At 37.1% G+C, this 23,255-nt stretch overlaps 1 protein-coding gene across 13 annotated transcripts in view; it reads right to left on the minus strand.

The window, feature by feature from the left end:
• The window catches only part of ELP4 (elongator acetyltransferase complex subunit 4), a 259,781-nt gene that overhangs the window by 224,356 nt on the left and 12,170 nt on the right, over positions 1–23,255 (minus strand). For 12 of the 13 annotated variants that reach the window (XM_007067905.4, XM_037899910.2, XM_037899906.2 and 9 more), the window contains one exon: positions 6,250–6,371. In XM_007067905.4, coding sequence (XP_007067967.1) covers positions 6,250–6,371 — 122 coding nt within the window. Of the gene's footprint in view, positions 1–6,249; positions 6,372–13,910; positions 14,021–23,255 lie in introns of all 13 variants that reach the window. The other variant, XM_043549339.1, reaches the window with a different exon arrangement.

Genomic DNA, 23,255 nt, shown 5'->3' on the forward strand with positions numbered 1-23,255 from the left:
TCTTATAGGTAAAATTCCCATCAAGATAAATTACACAAAATTAAAAGACCTGTAAACTTATAAAGTGTTAGGGTGAAATGTGAGTTGGGATCCAAGAGTTAATGGAGATTTCATAATCATAGAAATTAGATACTGGAAAAATCTCTTATGCCATCCAGTCCACCTCCCTTTCAGTGTAGATAGCTCTTTGTAGCATAGCCTGAGGCCAAGATTTTCAAAAGTAAGGATCCTGATTTTCAGAAAGTGCTGGACTCCCTCCCCCTTAAAATTAGACCCCTTTGAAGAATCTCATATTGGATACCTAAAATCATTGGGTACTTTTGATCATGTTGGCCATAGTGCTTTCTCCAGTCTAATTTTAAATAGCTCAAATGAGAGGCTTTTCACGACTTCCATACAGCAACTCTTCTTTACAGAGTAATCTTTTATTCACCACTTCTATTCATTTTATTTATTTGTATTGCCATTCAATCTAAAGCTTTCTTGAGCTGTTTAGGCACAATTTTATAGGTATTTTTAGACTATTTGAAATAATCATTTTACTTCCTTGTTACTACCTTATACTTCTTTCTTTTAATCTTTTTAGGTTCAGTGCTTCTCCATTCTTGATGCTCTTCCATGAATTCTCTTTAACTTATAGACATGTTCTGATAAAGAAATGTGTGAGAGAAAGAGCAAAAGTGGAGTAGAGCTTCTTAAGTGAAGAGACAAAGTAATCTGGCTGAAAATGTAACAGCACAATGATTCAAGTCCTTTGGCGGTAGAGAAGACAAAGCAAGCAAGAATAGAGAGAGAGAAGCATCCTGAGCCAGAGCATCTTCTTAAGGATACACCTGGCAGAGCAGAAGAAATGCGATCATGTGGGCAACTCCAGTGGTGAAAAAATATACACATATACAAATCATGCATCTTTGGGTGTTTTAGGTGGGGAGAAAAAAAGGAAAAGAATAATAGAAAACCAGGGAGTGACAGAGGATTGTAGAAAAGCAAATGTGAAAACAGATTTCAAAAAAGGAATTCAGAGACCCTGGTGAACCTACAAACCTAGCCCCAATTCACAGTAAAATAACAGAACAAATATGTAGAGAAACAAAGCCTTTCAAATACCAAAAGACTAACCTAAAAAACAAACTGAACAAACTGGGAACAAACCATATCAAACATGAGGGTTTTTTTTTTTTTTTTTTTAAATAAAATAGCAATATAAGTAGCTGAAAGGACTGCATCAAATGCAGTATCTGGATTTTAGTGATGCATTTGATACAGCGTCAAAAAATCAAACTTACAAAATAAACATTAGCTCATATACAATGTCAAATAGATTAAAAGTTATTTCAAGAACTGCAAACAATAACTGGAAATATATTAAGTTAAGGTGGAGGGGTGTCTAGCTGAGGGAAGAAAGCAAATCAGACAAATTTGAAGTGTGACAAGGCAGCAAAAGGCAGATGAAATTTTGTGCTCTGTACGTAAAGACATCAAACCACAAAATTCAGAGATCATATTCCTTCTCCATGAGACCGCAATCCAAATACAGCATTAAATTCTAGCATCTCAATGATAGAACGTCTTCTGATGTTAATTTCAAAGAACAAAAAAAAAAATTTAAGGGAATTTTTAAGTTAAATTCATATAGCTTGGCAATGACTAAGAGGTGATGTATAAATCTACAAATATGTAAAAAAAAAAAGAAAAGAAAAGAAAAGAAAAGAAAGGAATTACTTACTATGGAGTTGTACCAGTGGATTTTTACTAGTATAAAGGAACAACATTAAAGAAAAAGTAAAGCAAATATTAAGAAAAACTTTATGATAGTGAGAGCTACTAGATTATAAAATAATTCTGAAAAGGAATGTAGTGAAGACCACATGAACTTGGGACATTTAGAACAAAGTGACACGGCCTAGAAAATGTACGGCGGAAAAAAATCTGACCAATGTGAACACTAGATAAGTGTGTAATATATAAACAACTTTAACTATATCTGATACAGTTTTGTAACAGGTTTCAGAGTGGTAGCCGTGTTAGTCTGTATCCGCAAAAAGAAAAAGGAGTACTTGTGGCACCTTAGAGACTAACAAATTAATTTGAGCATAAGCTTTCGTGAGCTACAGCTAGCTTCTACTGCATGCATCCGATGAAGTGAATTCTTAATTTCTTTTATTCCAATTTTTATTCTCCTTTTTTAGCAATTGTCCTATTGCTTCAATTGAAAAAAATACTAAAGCAAATGGGTTTTCACCTATGCTATTATTCATAGATTACCAAATTACAAGCTTTATGAGTTTTTCAAAAAAGTATTATTTAATCAATAAGGAACTGACATTATTTGAGCTATTTTTATAGAGAGGATTCTCTTTTCTTTAATTTTTGGTGCATTTTTTTTTGCACTTTATTATATAAATTAAATGTATTTAGGGATAGGATGGTGTGGGGGAAGATAGGAAGGAATAAGCTAAAAGGAAAAAGCAAAGGAAGGGAGAGGGTGGTAAGAGGAGAAGGGAAGGAAAAGAGAGGAAGGATGGAAAGAAGCATTAAGGACAAGTGAATCTAGGTGGAAGAGAAGTGACTGTGAGGTGGTGGTGGGAAGGGGCTGGAGCATGTACCCAGCTGGCACATAAGAAGAACAATGAGAATAGAACTGTAGAAAACATAGCTGGATGACATCATGTGCGTCCAAATATGCCTGCTGCTGAAAATACTTCTGCAGCAGTGTCTCTGGTTGGCTTTACCATGTAGTTTCTTTCTTTCTTGTGTCCATATGGCTAGGGGGCAAATATGGGATCCTAATATCTCTATAATGAGGGATAGGGAAGGGTTGTCTCCCCTGCACAGTTCTGGGTCCGAAGGTCATTGTGCGTAAGGGGTAGCCCAGAGCTGGGTGTCATCTTTCTCTTTCCCCACTATGTGATGAAGTATTTTGCTGAAATGGCTTCAGCAGCTGCTCCTGCTGGCTTGAATCTATAACCCCCAAATTGGCTGCACCCATTGATGTATATTTTGAACAGTGGTTTACTTTTAAAGTCTGTCATCCCACCATGTACACACGCTATACAGACTGGAGTACTAAACTGATTGCCACATTATAAAAATCCAGTCACAGTGAAATGAAGAGAATAGGTCTAAAACAAAACATAACATTTCTTTTTTGTCAAGGTTACATATAAAAACTTTATTTTAATTTCACACCTAACTTTACATTTTAATATGTTCAATACAATTTGTTACTGAAAAATGAGTAAAATGGAAATTTCACATTCCCACTCTAATCAAATTCAACAAAGGTTTGGCTCAGTCTTTTATTTTACGATTTCTTACATAATTGAAGTGAAGTATACCATAATAAATCTTCTAACACAAAACTCCTAACACTTTGTACATTCTTACTTATGGTGGAGACTTGTCTTTTAGGTAAGTATACTGACTGAACAGAAATGCTCTGAAATGTTTAAAATATCCTGTTAAAAACCATCATGTATATTGTTCTATAGGATTTTCTACAGGGGTGTAATTTTTCAGTGTTACATCTTAATGCTGACTTCCTGAAGGAGCTTTGACTACAATAGGCATGAATATGTTTTGAAAGGATGATGGATAAATTGCTGGGTGGTAATATAACATATCTTAGGCAGCTGATGGGGCTTTTTTTCTTCTACTTGTCTTTTAGTTATACACAGTTTTAAGATAATTATGGTCTATAAGATTGTCTTTTCCCCTTTCTAGTACCAGCAATATTTGTCTTGGTTACAGGTTCCAGAAACACCCAATCATACATCATAAAATTAATGCAGGGCAATTATAGAATTTAACATTGCACCGTATGTACAAACCGTTAATGTCCTTGTTTTGGTCAACCATTTTCTGGGTTAGTTTCCGGTGACAGGTTTTTAAGATGCAAAAGTTCACTGAAATATTAGTTAAACTATAGCATGCTGAACTCATTGCCAGATTTTATCTAAAGCAAATTAACAGTTTATATAACTCATGGTTTAAGAAAGAAAAAATCTTTGTCTTTCCACTGACTGTACTCTTTGTGCAACTCCACACTATCCAAAGCTCAGTTAACCAAAATTCTTAGTTACATGAATGTTGGGATACTATTAAAAGAAACTAAATATCAAGGCCCTAAAATTGAGACACTGCTCAAAAATGCATTCACGGGAAAATTTCTAATGTTTCTTTGTATGATTCACAAACAAAACTGGACTTTGAATGAAAAACCCATGTTTAAAGAAGATAAATGTTGACATTAAAGAATCATCATGTTTTCCATAAGCCTCCCGCCCCTTTCTAATAAATCAAGGGTAGCACAGAACAACATATATAGACTTATAACATTGAAATATAAAATGAAGAATTGTTAATGGTAAGATTAAAAGCTTTGATAGCTATATTTTTAATGATTTGTAATTATGTACAGTGAATGAGCAAAAATGATGTAACACTTAGGCCAAACCTCCTTCTTTTACACAGAATTGCTACTCTGCTTAAAATATTATTGTGACCGAACAAAGTGTAACATGTATTGAAAGTAGTAAGTAGAACATATAATGATAAACATATGATATATAAAATCCTCCTTCCTCCAGGAAAACCCAGGATAGGGTGTCACAAATACAACATGACCCAGAAATTGCAAATCCAGCAGAAAAAAAAAAAATACAGAAGTTGGTAAACTGAAGCTTGCGCATGCCTAGTGTACGGCTTACCTAAAATCCAAAGGGCTGATGTGCTAAAAGCCAGTAGGATAAAGATTAAATAATCTGTAACATAGAAATCTATAAAAGACCTAAGTGAACATGGGCCCAAACTGGAGAAACACTACACCAGAAACTCAAGAATGGGACAAAAGGACCAGAGAAGGCAACAACTATCCTGGAAGATGGGGAAAACTTCCCGGCGCCCCAGAATGTGGTAACTTGGGCCCATTTACCAATTCTATCTTGTCTGTTATAAAATATATGTTCAGACATTATAAGTGACAATAATTCTGTCTGAAATTATATAAATAAAGACAAAAAATGATTAAACCTAAATTAGGTGGATTTGTGACTCAGTTTCCCAACTTGCACCCCCAGCAATGAAGGCCAGATATACTGTCCTCCAAAGTTTGACTTTTTGGTGAGTTCCAGTCCTGGGCAGATGAGAGGTTCCATAGGAGAGGACCTCTACTCAAAACTATTCGAAAGCCCTTTATTCCAAAAGCTAAGTAAGCCAGTTTTTGGGAAAATTCTTAAGTTTCCTGAGAGCTAGCGACCCAAGTACATTCTGGGCCACAGAGCAGAAGGAATTTGAATGCAATGACTGAATAGGTTCCTACTGAGTATATGTATCCCTAAGCTGTGCCCCACACGCTCTTTCCCAGGCAGAGAGTCATTGCTAGTGCCACTCCCAGGCTGACTTAATGGAGGTCAGAATACATTACTTACATGAAGGGCTCTATCCTACTATGTACAGAACACTAGGCCCCCAAAGACATCAATGGGATGTGCTTTGTGGAACCAAAGACAGAGTGCATAGGACATTTCAGGATCAATCTCTAAATAGAGTCACTGAAGCACACATATATAGAGAATACACTTCCAGGAAGATACACATAGCAGAAGCACAAGTGTAGCACTTAAGGTTTTTTGCACTTTTATTGAGGTCTACAAGGATCTTTTTAGCAAGGGAGAAACTCAGTATTCAAAGTAGTGGCAAAATTGTGCATGCAAACTACTGTCACAACAACCCATATTTCTTTTTCCCCAGCATGATTACTATTTTGCCAAGTTTTCTCAGTTAGAGCAATCTTAGCTGTTATTGTAAGAGGAACATATTTTTGAAAAATGAAATTTAAATATTGCCAATGTCCCTTTACCTTTTTTGTTTATATAGCATATTAAAAATGACTAATCATTACCAAATATTTATACTAGAAAGAGCCCTAAGCTGCCTTTTTGAATATATTGGTAAAAATCTATATATTTCAAGGTGTCTCGATAGTATTTCATTTAAATTTTCCTAGAATAAACACAGGAAACAAATATAATTGTGAGACACACACCAAACTGTTTTTCAAACTACTTTGAAATTAGCTTATCTACTATTTATAACAGATGAAATTGTAAATATATTTTCTTGATTAAGAAAATCAGTATGTATAATTTTAGAACTTTATATTAATGAAGGGATTAACTTTACTTTGTAAACAGGTATGTAAAAATATCTGGATTAATAAACTATAATCTCATGTAGCAATATTTTTACCTTTAAAATGTCAGCAGGATCCTCTTTAGCAGAAGCAACAAACAAATTATGTCCACAGACTATTCCCTCTGCGAGGAAATACTTGAACAACAAGTTGGAGTAAATACCGTATTTATCTTCCTCTGTGGAAATAGAGGGTTTTTTGGTTAGTCACAAAATGCAAGTGTGTGTGTGTGTGTGTGTGTGTGTGTGTGTGTGTGTGTGTGTGTCCCCGTCCCACCTTTCCCACCCATGTTTCTTCCAACACTGTACAAATACTCTTTGAATACCTCTTTAGGTCTGCTTCTCATAGACTAGCCCTCCTATAAGTAGGCTGATCCAGTGAGGAATCCAGAAGCATGAGCTAAGCAAGATGAAGCCAATGCTTTAAATATACGAGTCCATGAGAGATTGTATTTTTGATTTCTCAGGCTAGAAGAGGCATAGCCAGGGCATTTTAGGATAACCCTGACATACAATGGGTCCATATCCCAGCAGCAACCTCCACCTGAAGACAAGATCCGTGCTTTCTTCACAACTCATTTTTCCACCAAAATCAACTAATTGAGGTTACAATAGCTCATAGAATTCTTCAACTGCTCCCTCACCTAATGCTTCTTTTCGGATCAACAGGAACGCAAAAGATCAAACTATGACTCTTTCTTATGCATGATAGAACTATATGCTACTCATCAAGTTGTCACGGCTTTTTATAAAATTTATATGACATTTCACAATCATAAATGACACATACCAGCTACTGTAATAAGAAAATGGCATCCCTCTCTGTATATATATATTTCATTTACACATCAGTATTTGTCTGTGGTGCCAAAACAGCTCATTTCTGTTTACCAATTCACACCCTACATGTGTGCACGTGCACATTCAAGAACAGCAAATAGACATGGAAAAATTTATATAAAACATAAGTCTCTAGAAATTCAATTTTTAAAAGTATTTTTAATTGGCAAAAGAGCTTCAGGTCGACAATTTGTTTTCAAAGTCACTCTAAGTAAACATATCAAAATGAAAGACAAGGTCAGAAGCATGAGAGTTTATAGGTTTTTTTTTTCCTCCAGAGGAGCTAGCAAACAAGTGCAGCATACAGAGGAGTTTTGAGAGGGAGTTCTCCAGGTGAAGGAGGAGTGACTACATAACCCTGGGGGTGAGGGTCATCTGTCTGTTCGTTGTATGCTTGCTGCTTGCCATGTGCCTGACTGAAATTTATAGTGTGATCTGTTGAGGGAAGACGTACGTGTGTGTGTGTGTGCGCGCGTGCACGCGCACACACGTGCACTGAGCCTAGTGCTAAGAGCTTCTTTAAGGGATTAGGGATCAAAGCCTTGTTAGGAGCCCTTAACCAGTGGGCAGGGCTACTCCAGGAGAACAGGGTTTTAAAAAGCCAGCTCCTAAGCTATGAGAGGAGCTAGTGAACAGGTGAGTGAGTTTAGAGAGGGAATGAGAGAGCCTGATATACCTAACATTCTCTAAATTTATGCCAACAAACACCCCCTGCCAAACAAGCAAGCAAGCAGCAGGAGTAAAATTAATGCAGAAGTCCAGCAGTGGAGTGGGGGACACCCAGTTTATTGCACTGAATACAGCATGTATGATTACCTGCCTTGTAAGGCCAGAGTGGCTGAACTGTATGAACTAAGTGAGACAGAGGTACACTGACAAAACTTTCCAGGACACAGCAGAGCAGTCCCAGTTCCAGTCTGACAGCCTTTGTGCTATTGAGGAAGAAGTAGTTCTCCTTCCCCGAGACTATCAAACTGGATTGGAGGGAAACAGTTCCATAGTTGGGACCCTCCTTCCAGATGATGTGATAGTATCCTCTTGCACTAAAGCTTCCCCTCTGGGAGAGGGGACCCTGATTATTAGGAAGAGACAGGCAATAGCAATGGGGAATTTGATTTTAGAAACAGACAGTTGGGTTTGTGATGATCGGGAAAGCAGCATGGTAAGTTGCCTGACAGGTGTGAAGGTTGTGCATCTCTTGAGACATCTAGACAGATGTATGTGCAGTGCTGGGGATGAGCTGGTGGTTGTGGTACATGTAGGTACCAGTGACATCGGGAAAGGTAGGACAGAGGTCCTGGAGCCCAAATTTAGGCTGACAGGAAAGAGATTAAAGTCCAGGACCACCAGGGTAGCATTCTCCAAAATGCTTCCAGTTCCATGTGCATGCCCAGGTAAACAGGCAGAACTGCAGAGTCTCAATGCGTGGATGAGATGGTGTAGAGAAGAGGGTTTTAAGTTTCTAATAAACTGGGGAACCTTTTAGGAAAGGAGGAGCCTACGGAGGATGCACTCCACCTAACCCAAAATGGAACCAGATTGCTGGTATGTAAAATTAAAAAGGTCGCAGAGAATTTTTTTAAACTAAGGGCTAAGGGAAAACTGACAGGTACGGAGGAGCACATTGTTCTGACAGAGGTATCCCTTAAGGGAGGATCTATTAACAGGCATTCTCTATATCCTAGTGAAGAGGAGAGGACAGTAGTTGCAAAAGTACAGATAAGAGCTGAAGAGAAACAGCCAAAGGAAACAGTCCCATTCAATTACATCACTTGAAGGCAGACAACTAACTATTGGCACATTTTATAAGTGCTTATATACAAATGCAAGAAGTCTAAATGCTGAGTAACTTGAATGCCAAGTATTAAATGAGGATATTGATTTAATAGGCATAGCAGAAAGTTGGTAGAACAATGATAATCAATGGGACACAGTAATACCAGAGGACAAAATATACAACAATGACAGAGTACACAGGATCTGATTCAAGAGGTGAATATAGATGAACTGCTTGGTAATAGCAACCATAATGTAATTAAGTTCAACATCCTTGTGTGGGGAAAATACCAAAAAAAAAAAAAAACAACAAAAAACCAAAAACAACCCCCACCACAGTAGCATTTAACTTCAAAAAGGGAAACGACACAAAAATGAGGAAGCTAGTTAAATGGAAATAAAAAGGAACATTCACAAGAGTGAAATGCCTACAAGTTGCATGAAAACTTTTAAAAAACCACCATAACAGAGACTCAAACTAAATGTACTCCCCAAATAAAAAAACTCCACAGTAAGAGGACCAAAAAAAAAAAAAAAAAATGCCACCACGGCTAAACAGAGTAAAGGCAAGAGGCAGTTAGAGGCAAAAAGGCATCCTTTAAAAACTGGAAGTCAAATCCTACTGAGGAAATAGAAAGGAGCATAAAGTCTGGCAAAAGTGAAGTATAATTAGGCAGGCCAAAAAAGAATTTGAAGAGCAACTAGCAAAAGACACAAAAACAAAGTAAAAACATTTTTTAAATACGTCAGAAGCAGAAAACCTGCTGAACAATTAGTGAGGCCACTGGATCATTGAGGTGCTAAATGACCAATCAAGCAAAACAAGGCTATTGCGAAGAAGTTAAATGAGTTCTTTGCATCAAGCCACATCTATACTTACAATCCTATAGCAGCACAGCTGTACTGTACACAGCTGTGCTGCTGTAAGTTCGCTCATGTAGCCACATTATGCCGAGGGGAGAGCGCTCTCCCATCGACATCATAAAAGCAGCTCAACGAACAGCCATAGCTATGTCGGTGGGAGATGCTTTCTTGCCAACATAGCGCTTTGCACACGAGCGCTTATGCCGGCAAAACTTATGTCGCTTGCGGGGAGGGGTTTACACACCCCTGAGCAACAAAAGTTTTGCCAACGTAAGTGCTAGTGTAGACATGGCCTCAGTCTTCACTAGAGAATATGAGAGATTCCCACACCAGAGACATTCTTTTTAGGTGACAAATCTGAGAGACTGTCTCAGAATTAGGTGCCAATGGAGGAGACTTTGGAATAAATTGATAAGTTAAACAGTAATCAATCAGTCGGAACAGATGGTACTCACCCAAGAATTCTGAAGGAACTCAAATCTGAAGCTGCAGAACTACTAACTGTGATATGTAACCTATCACTTAAATCACCATCTGTACCAGATAACTGGAGAATAGCTAATCTAAGGCCAATTTTTTAAAAAACACTTGAGAGGCGATCCCGGCAATTACAGGCTGGTGAGCCTAACTTCAGTATCAGGCAAACTGGTTGAAACTATAGTAAAGAACAGAATTATCAGACACATAGATGAACACGATTTCTTGGGGAAGAGTCAACACAGCTTTTGTAATGGGAAATCATGCTTCGCCAATCTATTAGGATTCTTTGAGTGGGTCAAATATATAGACAAGAGTGATCCACTGGATATAGCGTACTTGGACTTTCAGAAAGCCTTTCACAAGTTCCCTCATCAAAAGCTCTTAAGCAAAGTAAGCAGTCATGGGATAAATGGGAAGGTCCTCTCATGGATCAATTACTGGTTTAAAGACAGGAAGCAAAGGGTAGAATAAATGGTCAGTTTTCACAGTGGAAAGAGGTGAATAGCAGGGTCTTCCAGGGATTTGTACTGGGACAAGTACTATTCAACATATTCATAAATGATCTGGAAAAAGGGGTAAACAGTGAGGTGGCAAAGTTTGCAGATGATACAAAATTAACCAAATAGTTAAGTCCAAAGCAGACTGCAAAGAGTTACAAAGGGATCTCACAAAACTGGGTGACTGGGTAATGAATATGGATAACTTCACATTGGAAAACATAATCATAAGCATACATACAAAATGATGGGGTCTAAAATAGCCGTTACCACTCAAAACAGATCTTGGAGTCATTATGGGTAGTTCTCTGAAAACATCTGCTCAATGTGCAGTGGCAATCAAAAAGGCTAAGAGAATGTTAGAAACCATTAGGAAAGGTCTTAGCTATATAAAACACTAAGTATCATAATGCCACTACATGAAGCCATGGTATGCCCATGCCTTGAATACTGCATGCAGTTCTGATCACCTTATCTCAAAAAAGTTATATTAGAAATGAAAAAGGTGGAGAGACTGGTAGCAAAAGTGATTGGGTGTATGGTACAGCTTCCATATGAGAAGAGATTAAAAAGATTGGGACCGTTCATCTTTAAAAGATGACGACTAAGGGGGGATATGCATGAATGTAGTGAAGAAAGTGAATAAGGAAATGTTATTTACCCTTTCACATAACACAAAAAGCAAGGGTCATCCAAATAAATTAAAAGACAGCAAGTTAAGAAAAAAAAAATAACCCCACAAGAAAGTACTTCTTCACACAACACACAGCCAGCCTATGGAACTCATTGGCAAAGATGTTGTAAAGGCCAAAATTATAACTAGGTTCAAAAAAGAGTTAGGTAAATTCACAGGGATAGGTCCATCGATGGCTATTAGCCAAGATGGTCAAGGATGCAACTGGTTGTACCTAAGCCCCTGACTGACAGATGCTGCTGTTTATTCCCTCTGAAATATCTGGCATTGGCCACTGTTGGAAGACAGGATACCGGGTTAGATGGTCACTGGTCTGTCCCAGTATGGCCATGCTTATGGTTAAGTGTAATAAATGTTAAAATATACACAGGTGAAATCATGGTCCATTGAAGTCAATAGCAACATTTTCATTGACCTTAAAAAAGAGAGTCAGAATTTCACCCACTATGTAAAACAATTCCTTTATTTTAGCTTTTTCCTGTGTTGTTAGCTAAGCACCTGAATTTACTAAAAATTCAGTCTCACTTGGTTTTATATGACTAAAACATTTACCATTTACTCCAAATTAACAGTGATTTAACTCAGATAAGACTAACTCTACATTAGTAGACTCAAGGAGCTAGCAGAAGCATTGGTAAGGATTACATCGGTATCCCTTATGGAGGGAATTTAGCTACCTTTTATATTTCAAGTTTGTTTTTTGAGGTCTGGTTAGATCTTTGGCTGCTCCTGGAGACAAAAAAGGAAAACAGCCAAGACTATCTCCTCATCCCTCCAACCAAGCCTAGGAGTGTGAATTTTCTCAAAAAAATTCAGACTTTACAATAATTTACGCCTGTGTCACATTTTTATTAGGGAGTGCTTCTCACCAGAACATGAGATGAACTGGCTACAAATTGGCTTCCACATGGAGTTTAATATGTTGGTTTAAATCTAAAGTCCTAACCCTAAAAACCCTAGCTACCCAGAAATCAAGGTAATTACATGGTATAACAGTTAAAAAATTAAAATAGATAGGGACCCGGTTATCGGAGAGAAACCATCTGTCTCCAACCGTCTCAACTAGATCCTCTTCCATCTGAATGAGAAGGATAAGGACCATGAGCATGACATTCTTCATGAGGGGTCTTCAACTTTGAAATATGCTCTTGTCCTTGGTCCACCAGAGCCTGGATTTATTAAATCTTACAGATATGTCGCAAAGCCCATCTTTCCTCATGAGGTTTTGGGGTAGGAGCGGGATGAGTCCCATTAACTTGACTGGAGCCAGGATTTCTCATGTTTATGGAACACGAGTCAATATTACATTTTGTGAAGATAGAATTCAAATACTATACACAATATCAAACTCTCTGTGCCATTGTTGTTATCTATTTCTTGATCAGCAGCAGTGTGCTCCAACTTGTGCAGAACAAAATAACACAGTCCATGACCTGAGAAGCTTGCAATCTAAAAAGTCAGTTGTTGGGGATAGTAAGGATCATTTAAGTAAACATATTTACATGTATACTTGTTATAACAGGCTACCTGGTTACAGTAGGTTGTATCATTTCTTATTCCTACCATACCAGAACAAAACTACAAAGAATATGAAGGGGACACCATGGTAAGAAGTATCACAAGCCCCCAACAACCACCACATCTAGGATCATGAGTGGTTTTGTTGCTTCATACATTTTTATGTGATGCACTTATCACTTAATAAGAACTGGGGATCATTAAAGTCTGAGGAACTCTCAATTTCTCATATAACTCCAAAACAATATTCTGCAAAGCAATAAGGAACTTGCAATTTAGTCAAAAAATGATATATTAACTCAGTGTTACAAAATGTCATCTTAACATTAGCTTTTCTTTTAGGCTACTTACATTGGCTTCCATCACACTGAACTTAGAGTAAGAATAGGAAAATAAACTACCAGAGAGCAATCTAAATACAAAACAACTCAGTCTCCCTATAGTACTCAAAGGATTAAACGTGTCTCAGAAAGCCTTTACAAACAATGTATCCTGAATTGTTAAAGTCAATGCATCTGTAAGGATCCCTCAGTTCTTCAATTTGTCATATAGAGAATAGCTTTTTATTGATTCATTTCTAGGTCACTAAACTTTTCTTGTATTCAAAAGATCTAAAATGCACTCAGATAGGGCTTTTCTGATAGTGTCCATTGTACCCAGGCTTTAATAGTTATGTTACTATGCAAAGCCATAGGAACACAGCTCCAATTTTTTAAAATTGTTTGGTACAGGTATTTCAGCAGCATAGCAATTCGTTTCTTTCATGGGTAAAATATTTTGCAACTTTTCAACAATTTATCTGAAAACAAAAATTTATTGTAGCAATCAAAAAGTGAAATGTCCCAAATTATTTCTTTAAATTTGTCTCCAGTTGTCTCCTTTTCTGCAAGAACCATCTCTATCCTAACAGACTGTGTTGATGGGGACTGAAACTTATGCGTGTACTACTCTCACGAAGCCGTAGGCACTTAAGGCAGGACCCCAAATCTTTGTGTTTAGCTTTCATTCTAAACAGTACTCCCATGAGCAGCATTCACTATGCACCTTACCTCTAGCTGGTAAGGCACACAAGCATAGAAGAATCCTGCAGCTGCAGACTCTGTTCCTGGGTCCAATCATTTCAATTCAGACAAACATTCCACAGCTTCCCCTACTTTCTCTGAACAAAGAACATTTCCAAAGCTAAGTGGCAAGTGAGTAACTAGTGAAGCATAAAACTGCACAAGAAAGATTCTTTACCTAGAAGTTACCCATGTTGTCTACATGACAAATCCTCTCCTGACCCTGCAGTTTAGGAGAGCAGATAACTAGTTTATCATCATTATTCTCTGGTCTCCTCTCACAGCAGCTGACAGGAAAATATAGCTATCAATATACAGAAATGGTAACTCAGTGTAAGGCCTTGCTGAAACTGGAGAATAAGGAACTAATTCCCAATTCTTACTCTGTGCTTGGAGTAGGCTCAGAGAGCACATTATAGAAATTTTATTCCTCTTTTGCATCAATTGGCTAGGTTTACCACTCAGGGTACACCTTGCTGGCTGATTCATACCAGTAATATTAAAGAGGAAGCTACCAGCTCTTGGGAGGCACAGGCAAGATGTTTTAGAGAGGCTGCCAGAGCATGCAAGAAGACCCATTAATAGAGAAATAAAATGTGCCAGCTGGGCATTAGCTATAGTATATTTTAATGTAGCTACAACCTTATTTACAAGTTAAGGGCAAGCTCCCTAATGGAACTATACAGATTTACACCAGCTGAGGATGTGGACAAAAGAATACAAGTAAAAGAGTAAGTAAAACTGTATCCAACTGATATAAGTTATTCTTCTGTGAGGGGCTGGGTTAAGTATTTGAGAAAAAACACATCAAAAAAATCCAAACCAAACCGCTGTGTGTGGATTAGGGCTGTCGATTAATCGCAGTTAACTCATGTGATTAATTTTTTTAATCACGATTCTTTTTTTTTTTTTTTTTTTTTAGTTAATCACAGTTTTAAATCGCACTGTTAAGGAACAGAATACCAACTGAAATTTATTAAATATTTTTGGATGTTCTTCTACATTTTGAAATATACTGATTTCAATTACAACACAGAATACAAAGTGTATAGTACTTACTTTATAATTTTTACAGTGCAAATATTTGTAATACAAATATAAACAAAAGAAATGTATTAGGTGAATTGAAAAATACTATTTCTTTTGTTTATATTTGTATTACAAATATTTGCACTGTAAAAATTATAAAGTAAACACTATACACTTTGTATTCCGGGTTGTAACTGAAATGAATATATTTGAAAATGTAGAAAACATCCACAAATATTTAAATAAATGGTATTCTATTATTTTTTTTTAACAGCGTGATTAACTGCTTGATAGCTCTAGTGTGGATCATATTTATAGAGACCCTTTTAAAATGGCATGTGGGCCCTTGAAAACTTCCACAAGATAGCTTTCTGCTTTTTAAATAACTACACTACTAGTTATCTGGGGAGAAAAATTGCAGCAATATACAAATACCACTTTTTGTAGAAAGTCTAGACAGGTTGCCCTAAAGCTGTCAAAAACTGTCACAATCCATCAGTATTGATTTTTTTTTTTCCTACAGACAATACAACAATATAATGGTGTGACCTAAGGTGAGTCTTTCTTTGGCTACAAAGCTTCTCACCAAAACTGCTGCAGGTTATGAGATGTGATTGTTTTAATCATCTTCAGTATCTAAAATTCCATTTAAAGATATTTTACTCATGTCCACAGCTACTAAGCTTGAGGGAATTTAGTCTGTGTCACTTGCATTTAATTAGCACACGCCAAAACCAGAGTTGGCAAACATATATATTACAAAAAGAAAAGGAGTACTTGTGGCACCTTAGAGACTAACCAATTTATTTGAGTATAAACTTTCGTGAGCTACAGCTCCGATGAAGTGAGCTGTAGCTCACGAAAGCTTATGCTCAAATAAATTGGTTAGTCTCTAAGGTGCCACAAGTACTCCTTTTCTTTTTGCGAATACAGACTAACACGGCTGTTACTCTGAAACCTGTCATATATGTTACAATATTTGGCATTCAGCCATCAGGCAGGAAGGTGAATTTTGACATGTTGTATTTTGTATAATTATATTTGGCAAATCACTGATTTGTACCTCTCCAGAAATTACCTTTTTAAACTTTTTAAAAGGTGATAAAGTCAATTATATTGACAAGTGAAGAGTACCCTTATCAGTCAGGTTAAATTGCATGTCTAACAAAAATAAAAGTAGCTAATTAAAGTAGCTGAAACTGCTTCAAGGCTTAGAATGTACAAGAATAGTCCTGCCTCTAACAAAATACATGTTATGATTTAACATTTTTTTTTAACCTGACCTCAGCTACCGAACAAAACCCTCTGATATGATAACCTTTAAAACCTTCAACTATCAGTGACCTCGACAAATGGCAAAAGCAACAACAACAAAAAAACTTAACTTTTTTTAAAGTGTGTAAGAATTGTGACATTCAATCCAGGTTCCTATACTGTGTGCACCACTGTGTTAACTGAGTCCCTCAGAACTTCATTACCTAGTACTGTCTTTAGAAATTAGGTGTGTAGCATGATTAAGGTACACATTTTAAAAATTAAAAAAACAGGACACCTTCCTGGTGATATTTTTTTAAGGTTCGGACACTTAAAAAAAAAAATATATATATATATATATGCTGTTACTACTTTCAGCTCCTGACTCAGAAACAAGTAGTACATATTTCTGAAAGTGCATGATTTTTTTCCAGCAACGTAGCATTCTGAAGGTGTTTAACATGAAACACTGAACAAATGTTGTTAACATTCACTTTCAGCAAAAGAACAGTTTTAATAGTGTCATTCAACTTTTCACTTCACTCCAAAAACTGTTCACAACACTGAACACTGGTTCCACTGGACTATTTGTTTCTGGTAAACACAGAGCAAGTTTTACTTGGTATAGCAAAACATCTTGAACAAACAAAAGAAGTTTTACAAAACCAAATGTTCTGATTAATTAAATGAATCGGGAAGTTAGAGGTGTCCCAAAAGAAGTTCCTACGATATTGGAAAATTAGATGAAAAATTAGTACATATGGTCACTTCAAGCATGGTAAAAGAAGAGATAACACAAAAGAATTAATAGAATTCAGTTTAACTGGGAATCAAGATGTTCTCTGCTATAAAGTAGCACTGCTAGAAAACTTAACTTTAAATATATACATACTGTATGCCAAATAATATTTTACAAGATTGTCCAGCAACCTATATTATTGCATCTCTAGAGAACCATAATAATTGAGACAAACATTTTAATACCCTGAATCTACTATTACTTGGTTAAATTAACCAGGATAATAGGTGTCAAATAATGAAGATGAGCATTTAATTTGCAAAGGGAGCTAATCTTAGAATAATGCAATTTATCCTTGCCTTAGAGAATGTTAAAGAATTTAACCTTTTTACTATACTTGGAGTACAATGCTGAAGGATCCTCCTAGGAGGTTTAACACTGACAGCTTCAATCCTGTGAAATATAAAGCTTGCCTAGACTAATCTCATGACAGGATTTTACTGTTCTTCTGTATTATTGATGAGCCATTCTAACAATCCAGTTACAATACTCACTATGCTAGCTTTAAAACCAGTTTCAAGATCTTCAAAGTAGTTACACATGAGAAAATACAGTTTTCTTGAATGTCTTTTGTATAACATTATTTGCTTCAGAATTGTTTGAGAATTTTTTTTATTTAAGTCTAAAATGTTAAATTTTGGATCTCCCACATTTCCAGATATTACCTTTATGTTAATAACTCCTCTGTTGCTTCTTTCTTTATATCTGGTATCTAATGAATGACTTCATAACCCATGAATGAGAATTGCTAGTCATGCACTCAGAGAAAGTCATGAGGTGAAATCTTAGCTCTACTGAAGTCAATGTGACTTTTGCTGTGGACTTCAGTGGGATTTCACTCATCTTTTCCTTAGGCTGATCTGATTAGATGCCTTTTCAAATCCCTTAGTAGCTTCCCATTTTACCACATCAAGTGCAAGAGCCTCAACTTCATTTTCAAGCCCTGCATAATCTTGTTCTTGTCTACATTTTTGCTCTCCTTTCTTCCCACTTGTTTAGTTCCTTTACTACTTCCAATTCTTATTGCCCCCCTTTCATTTACTTTTCCCACTCTATGCCTTCTGCCTGCTTTGTGGCTGACCATTTTGCTTGGAGTGGCTTGTCACCTAATCCCAAATCCCTTCGGTCTCCTCCAGCAGAACCTTCTGTAGAATCCATTCCCCCCCAAAAAATCCTACCATCGTTTTCAAACCTCAACATGGCAGAAGTATTGCCCAGCAATTTTGACCTTGCCTAGACTGTCTTCAGGGTGAGGACCTTATCTTATTCTTTGTTCTGTACAGAACATGTACTTATGGCACTAGAATTATAAGTTTCAGTATCTTGAGATATACCATATTGTAACAGGCAATAGGAGAACCTAGCATTAGAAAGATCTTGACCTTCCTGCTCTATCTGACACTAGAGACTGCCCTTCTCAGTTACTCAACACAGTTCTTAGAAATCTCAGACACTTTCCTCTGTTGATTTTATTCCAGTTTCTCCACCTGTTCTTTTTTGGGTTCCTCTAACACTAGTAACCTCAACATGATATTCCACAGGATTTCTGCCTTAAACTATCATCCCTATTTCACTTGGACAGCTCTTTTCCAAATTTAGACTTGAGTTGGAATATCAATTGATAGTCTACATCTGCTTAAGATCCATCAGTGTCCTAGCCTTCTGTCTGCTTTAGTTTGATCAACTACTAGAGGTGGAATGTTTCCCCCTCTCCCCCCCACTCAACATACGAAAAACTGCTCTCCTACCAGCAAGTAAGGTTAGTGCACATCAAGCCTTCCCTTCCCTTCCCTCCTGGACTTTAATCTTTAGTTAGAAAATCACAGACATGAAACCCAGACTCTTAAAACTTTAGTATAGCTTTACAATAATGATAATGAAATACTTAAAATTCCAAAAGTAACTCAGGAGGATGTTAAAACAGGAGCTAATGAAGACAGACATTTTAAAATCAGCAGCTCTGGATAACTTGCATCCAAGAGTTTTACAAGAGCTGGCTGAGGAGCTCTCTGGATCGTTAATGTTGATTTTCAGTAAGATTCAGAAGACCTTGTGAAAGCTAATGTTTTGTGCCAATTTTTAAAGAGTGTAAACAGAACAACTTAGGTAAATATAGGCCTGTCAGCCTGAGATCATTCCCAAGCAAAATAACAGAATGACTGATGCAGGACTTGATTAATGAAGAATTAAAAGAGGGTAACAATTAACACTACTCACCATGGGTTTTTATGGAAAATGGATCCTCTCTAACTTGTTGATAAACTAACTTTTTTTGATGACATTACAAATTTGGTTGACAAAAAAACAGTATTGACGTAATTGGCTTGTGTAAGGCATTTCACTTGGTACTATATGACATTTTGATTAAGAAATTAGAATGATACAAAAATCAACATGGCACATGTAAAATGTATTAAAAACTGGATCAAAATGTAATTGTAAATGGGGAATAATGATTGAATGGGTGTGTTTCCAGTGGAGTCCTGCAGGGGCCGGTTTTTAGCCTTCACTATTTAACATTTTTATCAATGACCTGGAATAAAACAGTCATTACCAATAAAGTTTGTAGATGATACAAAGATTGTGTGAATAGTAAATAATTAAGAGGACAGGTCACTGATACAGAGCAACCTGGATCATTTGGTAAACTGGAAGCAAGCAAACAATATATTTTAACGTAGCAAAATGTGAAGTCATAAATTTAGGACAAAGAATATAGGTCATACCCACAGGACAGAGGACTCTATCCTGGGAAGCAGCGACTCTGAAAAGGAATTGGGGGCCATGGTTTATAATCAATTGAATGTGAGCTCCCACTGTGAATCTGTGACCAAAAGGGCTATTACGATCCCTGGTTGTGTAAACAGAGGAATATCAAGTAAGAACACGGAGGTTATATTACCTCTGTATTTGTGACTGGGGCAACTGCTACTGGAATATAGAGTCCAATTCTGGTATCCACACTTCAAGAAGGATGTTGATGAACTGGAGATGGTTCAAAGAGCCATAAGAATGTTTAAATAATTGGAAAACATGCCTTACAGACCTAAAGAGCTCAATTTATTTAGTTTAACAAAAAGAAGGTTAATGGGTGACTTGATCACAGACTATACAGGAGGAACAAGATGCAAAGGCTGGAAGTTGAAGTTAGACAAATTTAGACTAGCAATAAGGTGCACATTTGTAACAGCGAGGATAATTAATCATTGGAACAATTTACCAAGAGTTATGGTGGATTCTCCATCACTGGAAATTTTAAAATAGAGATCGGGTATTTTTTTTTTTATAAAGGATATTGTCTACTCAAACAGGAATTAATTCAGGCAAGTCCTATGGCCTGTGTTATACAAGAGGTAGTAACAGATTATCACTGTGGTCCCTTTTGGCCTTATAATCTTTGATAACTAGATGTAAATGATTAAATCTCTTAATATTGTGAAGCCACATCTTGGGCAGATGCTTGATGTCTTGGAACTACCGCCAAACAGAGTATATCCTTGTTCACTCTTTGGCCATACTTGCACAGATTTTAATTCCAATAAAGATCTTTTTGAAGTTAGATTTGAATGGTCAAAGAGACTAAATTATCTCTTAGTTGTAAAGATGGCTACTGTAGAACTGGCTTCAGGTATATTAGTAGAGCAGAATGGGGAAGACTGTACTTCTGTTACCTATACTGAACCAGTTCTGTGGTGCTTTCCTAAGTACTAAAATGTACATAAAAAAAAATAATGCTGCTAAAAAGGCTGCACCCTTTATATATCATTATGGTTGTAATAATCTGAGTCAAACACAAGCCAATTCATTGTTCCCAATCGATTTATAGAAGCATATAACCCAGTCCATTTTACTGAATATCCTGAAATATGTCAGTTTGTATTAAAACTTTAATACTTTTTTTGGTGTTGTGTGTGTGTGTGTGTGTGTGTGTGTGTGTGTGTGTAAGACACAGGCTTTGTGAATAAAAGTGAACATCTTTTCTTTCCAGCCCCAACTCTGCAGGCACTGAGATCAGCACCCAGGTATTTGTCCACACTGAATTTTGTTTTATCCTGTGGAAAGACAGGCAGCATTGGTTTGAGGAAGGACTAGATAATTTTTTTTAAAAAGTAAGAAATAAGGAAAATTCTATTTTACCTGTGAATTTTCATTCTAACCCTCCATGTTAGACAGCCTTCACAGTGGGACATTCCCCTTTGCCACAGCAACGGGAGGCAGACCAGATCTTTGCTCTGAATTTGGGCTTAGGATCACTGCTCAGAAAGAACTCTTCAGAACAACAGCTTCCAAAGCTGAAAAATACTAATTCTATATAAAGTGCTATCCAACTCAAACCATTTACAACAGAGCCTTGATATGAAAAAATTTAGCAATTTTCCAGAGGAACACCTTTTTCCTTTTCACACTATTTAACAAGCAAGCAAGGAATAGCCAGGTTGAAAAAAAAAAACAAAAACCAAAAAAACCAAAACCGACCACCCCTCTCCCTCACTCTGGACATAATGCATTCTTCCAAGTCATGATCAGACGATCTGATACGGAGAGTCCCAGAACGAAAATTTACAAGAGAATTTTTCTTCTCTGTCCCCTCCATGTCAGTCAGTCTTCAGAGCAGGGATGTAGAAAGCAGTAAATCACCCTAGGCAAGGAGGGACTCAGTTTACCTGTGTAGAACTGAACAGGAACTTAAGATTTAACAGCCACCCTGTTGAGGAACAGACTTCTACCAAACCCTGTATCAGATGGGGTAACAGTGTAACTTTATGGTATTAAGAAAGTCTAGATGGAAGACCCTGTAAGTAACCTTACAGAGATCCTGATAAGATGTGTGTGATCTCTCTATTATTGCTCTTTTCACAAAGTGCGTAGTAATAAGAAGAGTCATACCTGAGGCTTTGAATGCCTCTGCTATATACGCACACCTTTATTCCTCTATAGACTCCATTCACATTTAACTTATGTACTTAGGGTATTTGTTTCAACCAGAAGAGCAACAATAACACTTTCTAGTATGTGAGGAAGACTGGTATTTTTGGGAATGGAGGCCTAACTAGTTCACAGAAGTCCGAATGTGTAACTCAGGTTTCACTCCAAGCATACCAAACTCTGTAGCTTCCTTGGACAAGGAGGTGCCAAGTAGGTAAGATCCTCTTCTCACTGAAAGTAAGAGACCTACCAACTGTGAAGTTGAAAAGCTAGTTCTAATAGAAGTTACCATGATTTTGATTTGTGGGCTAGGAGAAACTGCATCTTGACAGTGGACTGGAAAGAGCAGTGGTCCTCAGGAACCTGTTATCTGACTACAATAAGAAATTTCCCTGGTTTTCTTACAGTACAGTATGCTTGCAGTCACTGACTTGTCTTTCCAAAGAGCACTGGGCTTGAGTCTGATGATCAGGCCAACTTGTCCTTTGCTTCAGCTGACTTTGCCCTTATGTATGTTCTTTGTAACATTAATATCTAGATCTCCAGTTTATGACAGACATCATTTGTATATTTCTTCTAAGATGCTAGGTGGCTGCTGATCACCTCCTTAGAATGAGAAACTGTAGTTCCTTCCTCTCAGCTTCCCAGATGACGAATTAGGCAGCATGGGATAGCCGTTCAGGACAGGCCCTTTTTAGAGTGCGTGCGTGCGTGCATGTGCTGGAAGTTTGAAAGAAGGTTCCAATCACGCTGATTGAGGAAAGATCTAAGGTTTAATAAGATCATAATCACGGTGGCCTGTTCCTTCACAATATTCTTTACCATCTTTACTCTCAGTGACTGAGGGGTGAAGGCACAAAGGAGATCTTTTAGCCCACTTTTTAGGGCTTGTCTACACTGGCAATTAACAGCACTGCAACTTTCTCTCTCAGGGGTGTGAAAAAACACCCTCCTGAGCACAGCAAGTTGCAGTGCTGTAAAGCACCAGTGTATACAATGCCCTAGTGCTGGTAGCTGTGCCGCTCACTGAGATGTGTTTTTCTTTTTTTTTTTTTTTTTTAAAAAAGAGCGCTGGGAGAGCTCTAAGGTTGTCTTGAGTGATAATTTAGATGCTAGAGTTTTGTGAGGCCTATAATTGGCCGTTCTACTTGTTCACTCAAAGCCATGTTTCTGAAGACTTAACAATGGCTGCTGAGCCTTTTGTAACATGATGAGAAGGTCATCCAGACATCATCTGTTCCTTTCACTGGAAGGAAGCAAAGATAACTTCTATACTGATACTCACAAATGTAGTATAAGTTCCAAAAGGGCTCATGAAACCTCAC

This window comes from Chelonia mydas, chromosome 6, assembly GCF_015237465.2.
Source record: "Chelonia mydas isolate rCheMyd1 chromosome 6, rCheMyd1.pri.v2, whole genome shotgun sequence".
Taxonomy (NCBI): domain Eukaryota; kingdom Metazoa; phylum Chordata; order Testudines; family Cheloniidae; genus Chelonia; species Chelonia mydas.